At 39.5% G+C, this 10,929-nt stretch overlaps 1 protein-coding gene across 1 annotated transcript in view; it reads left to right on the top strand.

Moving 5' to 3' along the window:
• The window catches only part of PLS3 (plastin 3), a 92,825-nt gene that overhangs the window by 73,422 nt on the left and 8,474 nt on the right, over positions 1-10,929 (top strand). Inside the window, exons 6-10 of the mRNA XM_037733514.1 lie at positions 2,104-2,185; positions 2,978-3,143; positions 6,605-6,747; positions 9,255-9,281; positions 9,554-9,730. Coding sequence (XP_037589442.1) covers positions 2,104-2,185; positions 2,978-3,143; positions 6,605-6,747; positions 9,255-9,281; positions 9,554-9,730 — 595 coding nt within the window. The remainder of the gene's footprint in view (positions 1-2,103; positions 2,186-2,977; positions 3,144-6,604; positions 6,748-9,254; positions 9,282-9,553; positions 9,731-10,929) is intronic.

Below are 10,929 nucleotides of genomic sequence, written 5' to 3'. Positions count from 1 at the left end.
AATTTCTGTATTTTTAGTAGAGACAGGGTTTCACCATCTTGGCCAGGCTGGTCTTGAACTCCTGACGTCATGATCCACCTGCCTCAACCTCCCAAAGTGCTCTGATTACAGGCATGAGCTATCGCACCTGGACCCATTCATTTTGATATAGAGAGAAGACTGGAAGTTTCTCTCTGTGGGGGCTCACCCTGCAGAACTCAAAAATTATATAAATTATAAAAATAATAAGAGATAATCATATTGAACTATTTAAGATTTAAATTTTGCATGGAAAGAAGCATGGCTTTCTCTATGTAGAATAAAATTTATTAGGGCAGTATTATGAACATCTAATATGTTAGAGCCAGGTGCAGTGGCTCACACCTGTAATCCCAGGTACTTAGAGGCTGAGGTTGGAGGATCCCTTGAGCCCAGGAGTTCAAGGCTGCAGTGATTTGAGCTATAATTGTGCCTCTGTACTGCAACCCAGGCAGCAGAGTTAGACCCTGCCTCTAAAAAATAATAAAATGAAAAATATTGAAGTCTAAATCTAGATTTTACAAAATGAGATTTTTCCTAATGAGTCACAGACTATAGCCTACCTAATCTTTCTCTCACCACTATACTGCCCGCACCAAATACAGTGTCTGGCTCATTGTTGAGGCACTCAGTAAACATTTGGTGAATGAAAGAATCTCAGGCTCAACTAATTTTACTGTTTTGTGGAAAAGACTCATTTTCAGTGCAGGATTTTATCTGTCTTTAAAATATATTCAATAAAGTTGACCTCTCCTTTTTTTTTTTTTGTTAGAGACAGGGTCTTGCCCTGTCACCCAGGCTGCAGTGCAGTGATTCAATCATGGCTCACTGCCACCTCGACCTCTTGGGCTCAATCAATCCTCCCACTTCAGCCTTTCAAGTAGCTAGGACTACAGGGATCCACCACTTTGCCTATCTAATTTTTTTTTATATTTTTTATTTTTTGCAGAGATGGGGTCTGGGGTTTCACCATCTTGTCCACAAGGCTAGTCTTGAACTTTTGAGCTCAAGCAATCTGCCTGCCTTAGCCTCCCAAAGTACTAGGATTATAGGCGTTAGCCACAGTGTGCCTGGCCCAAGCTTTGTTTTCAATATCCAAGTTATTTTCATAAAAGAATGAGAAAAACAAAAAAAAAATTAAATGATAAAGCCTGTTCTAATCCTCTGCTCAGAGATGCCCGCTACTATACACATATTTTGGTCTTTTTTTGTTTTGTTTTTTTGGGGTGTTTTTCTTTTGTTTTGTTTTTTTGGTTTTTTTTGGTTTTTGGGTTTTGGTTTGTTTGTTTGTTTGTTTTTTTGAGACAGAGTCCTGCTGTATCCTGTATTGCCCAGGATTAAGTACAGTGGCATGATCTCCTCTCACTCCAACCTCCACCTCCTGGGTTCAAGCAATTCTTCTGCCTCAGCCTCCTGAGTAGCTGGGATTACAGGCACGCGCGACCACACTGTGCTAATTTTTGTGTTTTTAGTAGAGACAGCGTTTTGCCATGTTAGCCAGGCTGCTTTCCAACTCCTGACCTCAGGTGATTGCCTGCCTTGGCCTCCCAAAGTGCTGGGATTACAGGCACGAGCCACTATAGCTGGCCAGAGTTTCTTTGTTTATTTTGTTTTGTTTTTTTTTGAGACAGAGTCTCACTTGTTGCCCATGCTGGAGTGTAATGGTGTGATCGTAGCTTACTGTAACCTTGAACTCCTGGGCTCAAGCTATCCTCTTGCCTCAGCCTCCTGAGTAACTAGTACTAGAGGCACATGCCACGATGCCCAGCTAATTTTTTAATCTTTTTTATGGTGACAGGGTCTCGTATTGCCCAGACTAGTCTGGAACTCGGCCTCAAGCAGTCCTCCTGCCTCAACCTCCCAAAGTGCTGGGATTATAGGCATGAGCCATCACATCAGGCCTGGTCTTTTTTTTTTTTTTAGTCTTTATTTTCCATTTGGGTAGTTTATTATGATCAACATGATAAAAGTCATCTATTTGCATTTTTAGAGTGCGTAAAAGAGATGTTTTAGTAAGCTTTAAAATATTTGTATTTACAGACAATAAAAGTAAATCAACTTTTTTTTTTTCATTTTTTGTTTCAGTAAAATGATTAACCTTTCAGTTCCTGATACCATTGACGAAAGAGCAATCAACAAGAAGAAACTTACGCCCTTCATCATTCAGGTATGCATTGTTCTCCCCTCCCTTTAACATGAAATTACTGTTTGAGGACCTGTTCACAGACTTGAGGCTCTGCACTCTGTAGGTTCCCAATTGATACTTGTAAAAACTATTGAGTGTGGGATTGTTATCCAGATTATACGGACAGAACTGGGACTCAGAAAGGTTTCTGAGCTTGCCTGAAATTAATGTTGAAACAGAGGTTCAAATCCCATTCCAATTTCAAAGTTCTATGTTCTTTTCATTTCATAATGTGCTCAAGCACTACAGAGATAAGCAAAAATATATAAGCTCCTAATTAACTGGTGTGCTTAAGGAATGGAACATTTTTCTTTTCTATCAATTGAACCTTAAATTATTAGCAAAATTCCCTCAGGGAAGAGTGCCTCTTGGGATGTGGACATTGATAACTTCTAAAACTCTTTTGGGCACATGAATACTGTTGGTTCCTCTCCTTAGGCATTTTTGGAATGATAGCACTTTACTCACATGGATAAATTTACTGTGCTACTCAGCCTTTTCCTTTAGTGCCAGCATACTTCAAAAGGGAACAAATAAAAATATGTTAACTTCTCATGAGATTCTGCAAAAGGCAATAGCAATAAGGCTGAAATTTGTCTTAGCTAGGCTTTTTAACACAGAAGTCTGGAATTTGTTTTCTGTGACACATATATGGATAAAATTAATGCAAGGTATTAATTTCCTCATTGAGTGTTATTTTCAGTAAAGGAAGAAAGTAGAATGCTAAAAAATGGAAAGGTTGAGAAGCAAGTGTGTAATTTGACTGTCTTGCAGGAAAACTTGAACTTGGCACTGAACTCTGCTTCTGCCATTGGGTGTCATGTTGTGAACATTGGTGCAGAAGATTTGAGGGCTGGGAAACCTCATCTGGTTTTGGGACTGCTTTGGCAGATCATTAAGATCGGTTTGTTCGCTGACATCGAGTTAAGCAGGAATGAAGGTAATGGAACACAACTATTCTGGAAATTGTTTATTGGGTATTTTTTTCTAGTCATGCAGACGTTCATGCTCTCACTTAATGGAGGTGATTAGTGATAACTAGAATGAACATAAGGTAATGCTATAGAGTTATTCAGAAAAATAGCATAATTACATGACTTTCTATTAGAAATTCACATTTGTCAGGTACTTTACAATTAATTTTGCAACAATGACACAAAAGCACAGAGAGATTAAGGAGCTTTCCCAAAGTCCTAAAACTTGATTATGTATTTTTTTTTCCTTTTTCTTTCTTTCTTTCTTTCTTTTTTTTTTTTTTTTTTTTTTTTTTTTTGAGATGGAGTCTCACTCTGTTGCCCGGGCTGAAGTACAGTGGCACCGTCTTGGCTCACTGCATCTTCCGCCTCCCGGGTTCAAGCAATTCTCCTGCCTCGGCCTCCAAGTAGCTGGGACTACAGGCATGCACCACCATACCTGGCTTGATTTTGTATTTTTAGTAGAGAAAAGGTCTCACCATATTGGCCAGGCTGGTCTCTAACTCCTGACCTGGTGATCCACCCACCTGGGCCTCCCAAAGTCCTGGGATTATAGGCATGAGCCACCATGCCCAGCCTGATTATCTATTTTTTTCTGCTCTGCCTACGTAAATCCTACCTCTTTACCACCCTCAGCTCCACCATTTTGCACCATCTCCTTTTTTTGGAGACAAGGTGTCACTCTGTCACCCAGGCTGCAGTACAGTGGCACAATCATGGCTCACTGCAGTCTCAAACTCCCAGGCTCAAGCGATCCTCTTGCCTCAGCCTCCTGAGTAGCTGAGACTATAGGCGCAAGTCACCACACCCAGCTAATTTTTGTACTTTTGTAGAGATGGGGTTTCATGATGTTGCCCAGGCTGATCTCCAACTCCTGGACTCAAACAGTCCGCCCACCTTGGCCTCCCAAAGTGCTGTGATTACAGGTGTGAGCCTGTAATCATGCCCAGCCTATCTCCTAGTTTTAACAACTTTTATATTCTATAGATTTAGACGCCCTTCAAAATCTTCTAACCTACCCTCAATGGTCTCACATTCCTGAACCAACAGAAGGATCACTTTTTCAGCATAGATTTTTTTTTATGTCCTATTGTGGATTTATAGAATGTATTAAGCATATTCCATACAGTTCCCCTGAGGTCCTAGGAGGTACTACATTAACCTCTGAAAAGTTTAAAATACTGAACACCACTCCAAATACTCAGATTTCATTCCAGAAATCCCTAACATCACCATCTCAATCCTCAGTTACTTTGGGAGAAGATTACATGTTTGGGATTCTCAGTATTGTCCAAGTCTCATCATGTCTGCCAGAGGTCTTATTTTATACATCTATCCACTATAAGTCTTTTTTGTACTGTTAGGAATTTATTATACTTATTTATTTTCTGAGAGGGAGCCTTGCTCTTTCATGCAGGTTGGAGTACAGTGGCGCGATCTCGGCTCACTGCTACATCTGCCTCCTGGGTTCAAGTGATTCTCCTGCCTCAGCCTCCTGAGTAGCTGAGATTGCAGGTGCCCGCCACCATGCCCAGCTAATTTTTGTATTTTCAGTAGAGATGGGTTTCACCATGTTGGCCAGGCTTGTCTCGAACTCCTGACCTCAGGTGATCCGCCCGCCTTGGCTTCTCAAAGTGCTGGGATTACAGGCGTGAGCCACTGTGCCCACCATACACTTACATTTTGAATCCACTCAAAAGTACCTGCTTTTGCAAACTGACACAAGAGCAGAAAATCAAACACCGCATGTCCTCACTCATAGGCAGGTGTTGAACAATGAGAACAAATGGACACAGGGAGGGGAGACTACACACTGGGGTCTGTTGGGGGGAAATGGGGGAAGGACGGGGAGGTGGGGAGAGAGAGCATGGGGAGAAATGCCAGATATAGGTGAAGGGGAGGAAGGCAGGAAATCACACTGTCATGTGTGTACCTATGCAACAATCTTGCATGTTCTTCACATATACCCCAAAACCTAAAATGCAATTTTAAAAAGTACCTGCTTTTGAGTAAATAAAATTGTTCTAATTGCTGCCTTCTTCACAGTGGTGCATGTTTTGTTTCAAGGGGTTGAAGTCCATTTAAGAAGGAAAGAGAAAAAACAAAATAAAAGGCATTGGCTCATGTAATATATGATTTATTTTTGACAAGGTCTCAGGTGCATAGATGTTGGGCTGTTTAATCTTTTCCAGCCTTTGGTTGGGTGGAGATAAGGAGCGGAAGGAGAGCTCTATACAAATGGTCATGCTGCCTCTGCTCTTAGCATCCAAGTGTCAAAGGGGCATAATATCAAGCCGAGTCCGAAGATGAAATTTGCCTGATGGAGGTATTACTTGGACCCCTTCAGAAATCAGACAGTTTCAGCATTCTTGTCCAATATTAATCTCATTTTATGGGAGGCAGTTATTGCATAAAGACTGCACAACTTCTTTAAAACAACGTTTAAATTTAGACAGTTCTCTGTAAACGCTCAAGCTTTTGCCTATGACCTATGGAAATATTTACCAAAAAAAGCTTGGCTTCTCAACAACAACAAAAAATTATTGAGCAGGCTTTACTTGTTGGGTGCTATAGAAAATGTAAGGTTGAGACCCCGCATGGTGGCTCATGCCTGTAATCCCAGCACTTTGGGCGGCTGAGGCGGGTGGATCACTTGAAGCCAGGAGTTAGAGACCATCCGGGCCAACAGGGCAGAACCCTGTCTCTACTAAAAATAGAAAAGGTAGCTGGGCATACTGGCATGCACCTGTAGTCCCAGCTAGTCAGTAGGCTGAAACAGGAGAATCACTTGAACCCAGGAGGAAGAAGTTGCAGTGAGCCAAAATCACGCCACTGCACTCCAGCCTGGGCAATAGAGTGAGACTGTCTCAAAAATAAAGGAAAAAGAAAATAATAAGGTTGAATTATATTCCTGTTAAAATAGGCTTGAGACTTCAAGAATTAATTGATTAATGATACTTAAATACAAATACCACAGTGTTTCTAGATTACTTTAATCAAAAAGTGAGGTAAAATATTTCCAAATTTTAAACATCTTTCCCAGAATCTTTGACTTTAATCAAAAGGTTAAATAAAAGGTTCCCAAATTTTAAACATCTTTCCCCAAATCCTTGACTTTAGAAGTGTTAAATAAGAACAGTTTATACAAACATACTACATAATGTGAAAATGTAAGCTTAAAGGCCGTACCTCATTTGTTACTTGGAATGTGAAAAATAACAGAGAAAATAATAAATTGTATTATGTTATTAAATCTACTTATATATATTTATCTTTTTGAGTAGGTTATGAGTGTCTTGAAACCAGATCTATGTCATAGTAGTTTTTTGCACCTCTGTTACTCAACAGTGTCAAAAGAGTGAATCAACTTGGCATGACCATTATTATGTCATATAATGATTGTAGGATTTTTTGCTTTTTCTTCTAGCTTTGGCTGCTTTACTCCGAGATGGTGAGACTTTGGAAGAACTTATGAAATTATCTCCAGAAGAGCTTCTACTTAGATGGGCAAACTTTCATTTGGAAAACTCGGGTTGGCAAAAAATTAATAACTTTAGTGCTGACATCAAGGTAACTATTCAAAGAACCACAACATTTTGTGGGGATATAATAATAGCTGGAGGATTTCATCCCAGTTTGAGGGAAAATTCTAATACTGTATCACCAAGCCTTGTTGCCTCTTGGCCCTGAAGGTAGATTTTAGAAGAGAAGTAGAGCCAGATAAAGAGCATGAGCACCTATGTTTTATTTTGGGGAAAAAGGTTAGAGTATTATGCTAATTTGTTATGTTATAATGCTAATTTGTTATATTCTGCCTATTGTTAAACATGGAGTATAAAAGAATAGGACATGACTATTCTATTCTTAACTGCCTTTCCCAGGCCTCAGTGTACCTGTTAGTAAACACACCTAGAAGAGAGAGGAAGGGCCTTATGATTTCCTCTTCCCCTTTTTTATTTGGCTTCCCTTTTGTCATTTTATCCCACCTTCAGATGTGAGTTCCTCCAGGATGGTGATGAGCTCTTATTTATGTCTGTGTATCCTTCCTACCTCAGCCCCTGCTCCAGGGCCCTCCTGCTAAAGCCAACCTATAACACAGTATGTGGCACATACAAGACCCTCGTGTTTCTTGCCTTGAATTGATTTTTTTTAACTCACTGTTATCATGAGCAGTGAGGAAAAACGAACAATGGAGGAAGACATTTATCACATGTTGCCTTTAGCTTCTCATGCAGAGAGGGCTAACATTACTATAGCAAACATTGTGTGGAGTTCTTCTTAGCTGCCTCAACTCTGACATCCAGATGCTGGTACACGAGGAACAAACTTAAGGATCTTCATCAGATGTCACTGATTGTCAAGGCTGTGAAAACAATACTGTGCTATCATATGATTTTGTTCAGTGATGAGAGGAAGCAGTGAGATGCCTGTACTGCTGATTTCATCCATGAAAATTAAGAATAGCCCCAAAATTATAAGACCAACTGACACTTCCCTCTCTTTGAATTATACAATATGTTTGTCCAGGTTTGTTGTTGTTGTTGTTGTTGTTGTTGAGACAGCGTCTCACTTTGTCACCCAGGCTGGAGTGCAGTGGCACTCTCATGGCCCACTGAAGCCTTGACCTCCCAGGCTCAAGCGATCTTCCCACCTCAGCCTTCCAAGTAGCTGGGACTACAGGTGCACACCACGAAGTCCAGCTGATTTTTTTATTATTATTTATAGAGATGGGGTCTCACTGTGTTGCTCAGGCTGGACTCTAACTCCTGAGCTCAAGTGATCCTCCCATCTCAGCCTCCTAAAATGCTGGGATTACAGGCGTGAGCCATAGCACCTGGCCAGCCAGGTATATTTTGCTTCATGCACTAGATGCGTTCCTCAAAATCAGCAAGCCAACTGTAAATGGATTGTATGTACTGGGATGTATTTTAAATGTACAGAGAATATCTTTTTTTTTTTAAGTGAAGCCTGCTTTGAATATTTTTAAAAAGCAAAGAATTGTTTGGTAATGTGAAAACTAACTTCCAGATTATCTGTATTCAAGTTCAAATTTTCACTTGTAAAGACCTTTTCAGGGTAATAAATACAGATTTTGCTGGGTCTGCTCTTCGCTTGTTTTTCTCAAGAGCATAGGTTTAGATTATAAATTGTTTATGTAGCTTTAGCAAGACATTGGAAATTAAAGCACTTTCACAGTTGTAGTACACTGTTCCTTAGGAGGTAAATGCTATGCCCCCGAATAATAAGATCAGAGTTGCCATTTTATGAATTGCTCTGAAATAGCTTTCAATCACCTGGTTTTCCCCATTCTTAGAACCATCTATGGCACCGAGTTTCAAACTCACTTGGGTAGCTGGTTTAAAAGGCACCTCTCTAGGCAGCTCCCAGACATTTAGATTTGGTAGCTTGGGAATTGGATTCAGTAATTGACATATTGAGCAACTTCCACAGGGCTTTGTATGCACATAGACTACGAGAAACAGACCTTCGTAGTCTGTCTGGACTTTCAAGGCCCAGTAACAGGAAACTGTTAAGATCATAGCTAGAAGGTGGTCTTCACATATGGCAGGATTAAGAAATCTTGACTCAAATTCCTGTCCTCTAGAATTCCGAAGATGCAGGAATTTACTTGACACATGTGTGAAGGCTCTTAGTAAGTGTTTATGCGAGTACAGTGGTTTTCAAGCTGTGTTTTGTGTTGTCCATACAACCTGAATTCACATTGACTATTGACTGTGAGCCAACCCCATTGTTTTATGTATTGGGATTCTAAGAAAACAACATTCAAGTGATAAAAGAGTCCAGGGATTTAAAACGAAAAGAGACATTTGTTTTGTTAAGTACGTTCAGATCATAGAGGGTTCAGTGTTATTTTAGCAACTAAAATGTTTAGCATTTAATCTTTTGTCATTTAAATTTACAATTAAATACATCTGCAACATAGCTAATCTCTTCTTCATAGGTTGTGGTATATGCATTGTGCTTTGTAATGATATAACTTGTTTATTTTCTCTTTCTTCTATGCTTCCTGGATTTCTGCTCTCCTACTTTTTTAAATGCTTGTTTTGTCTATCAAGCTTATTGACTTCAGTAATTCAGTGAAGGTACAGAACTGGTTATATGTTTATTAGCATTATTTTATTGATGGCTTTAATAATTGTGAAGTCATGCCAAAATCCAGTTCATCCATATGCAAGACAGATATAAGGCCAGATAGATGGACTTTTCTGGGGAAGACACCTGTTAAATTAGAAGGCAGAGATTTGTGCCATATATTCTCAAAAAATCCAATGCAAATAGCCTTCCAAACATGAGACAATAGGATACATTCATTCCTTGTAACCGTGATCTCACTGACATATTCAATTCTTTGTAGGATTCCAAAGCCTATTTCCATCTTCTCAATCAAATTGCACCAAAAGGACAAAAGGAAGGTGAACCACGGATAGATATTAACATGTCAGGTTTTAATGTAAGTATAGCTGCTCTTTTGAATTCTACAATCTTGCAAAATTATTGTCAATTTCTTATAAATACAATAATTTTTACAATTGTATGAAGTGGATTTGGTGATTTTAAGCATTATTTTAAAATGTATTACTGTACATGTAATTCAGAGGCCAGAAAACTAGCTTAGATTTATTTTGATTGTTGGTGAATTCCATAGTTGTTGTGGTATTGATTTATATGGATGGCATAAAATATTCAAAACAAGTATGGGAAAATAAGCAACTAGAAGCTAACCATTTCCAAGTATTTGGATTATAACCACAGTAATAGATTTAGTGACTATATATTTATATATACATATATTCATTTTTCTGTGTTGAGAGTAATGTTAATATGTTTTACAAACTCCCAGTCTATGAAATCTGATTTAGGGAATTACTCTCAGATACCATGTTCCCTGGGTATGTCACTAATTTGTTTAGTGACCTTGGACAAGATTCTTCTCAAAATTGGATTTCACTTCGTTCATCCATAAAGTAAGGAGTTAGACTGGACTACTTAGTCCCAAGTTTCTAGGATTCTGTGTTTTTTGTACCCATTAGATATGGAATGCATGCTACTAATGAACAAAATCCACATATCTATCATATTATGCCATAGGATGGAGTGGATTGCACTGGCTATACCATTTTTATACTGCCCTTACCATAACTCAATTTGTACCTGACTTGCCTGCTTATATTTCTGTCTATATGTTAAATGTAAAACTCTTCAGCTCAGGTCACTCTTGGTAGGAATGAGGGGCCATCTTGTCCAAGAAGGGAGCTGTCTGGGATGGCTAGCTGTGTGATCTGATACACCCCTTCTGTAGTCAGTCCTTTCTGATTGATCTTAAAACACTCCTTTGTCACTTCCCTCTTCAGATCCGTCAAGGATTCTTCTGTTGACTCTAGAATTCAGTCCAAAATGTTCTGCTTAGCACTCACCCCACAAATCTTGTTCTATCATTTCTAGTCAGTGTTATTTTGCCAAAAGTCTGCATTCCTCACCCCAACCTCCCTTCCCACCACCACCCATGTGCCTTTGCTCATGCTGTTCTTGTGATTTTCAGTGTCCTTCATCTTTTTCAGCTTTACACCTTCTTTAGGGCCTTTTTTTTTTAAGAGACAAAGTTTCGCCATGTTGCCCAGGCTGGTTTTGAACTCCTGGGCTCAAGCAATCCTCCTGCCGTGGCCTCCCAAAGTGCTGGGATTACAGGCGTGAGCCACCATGTCCAGCCAAGGCCTAATTTTAACTCTGAAC

The sequence above is a fragment of the Cebus imitator genome, unplaced genomic scaffold, assembly GCF_001604975.1.
Source record: "Cebus imitator isolate Cc_AM_T3 unplaced genomic scaffold, Cebus_imitator-1.0 Scaffold535, whole genome shotgun sequence".
NCBI lineage: Eukaryota > Metazoa > Chordata > Mammalia > Primates > Cebidae > Cebus > Cebus imitator.
The sequence above is the reverse complement of the archived record's forward strand: the minus strand, read 5'-3'. Positions and strand labels throughout refer to the sequence as shown.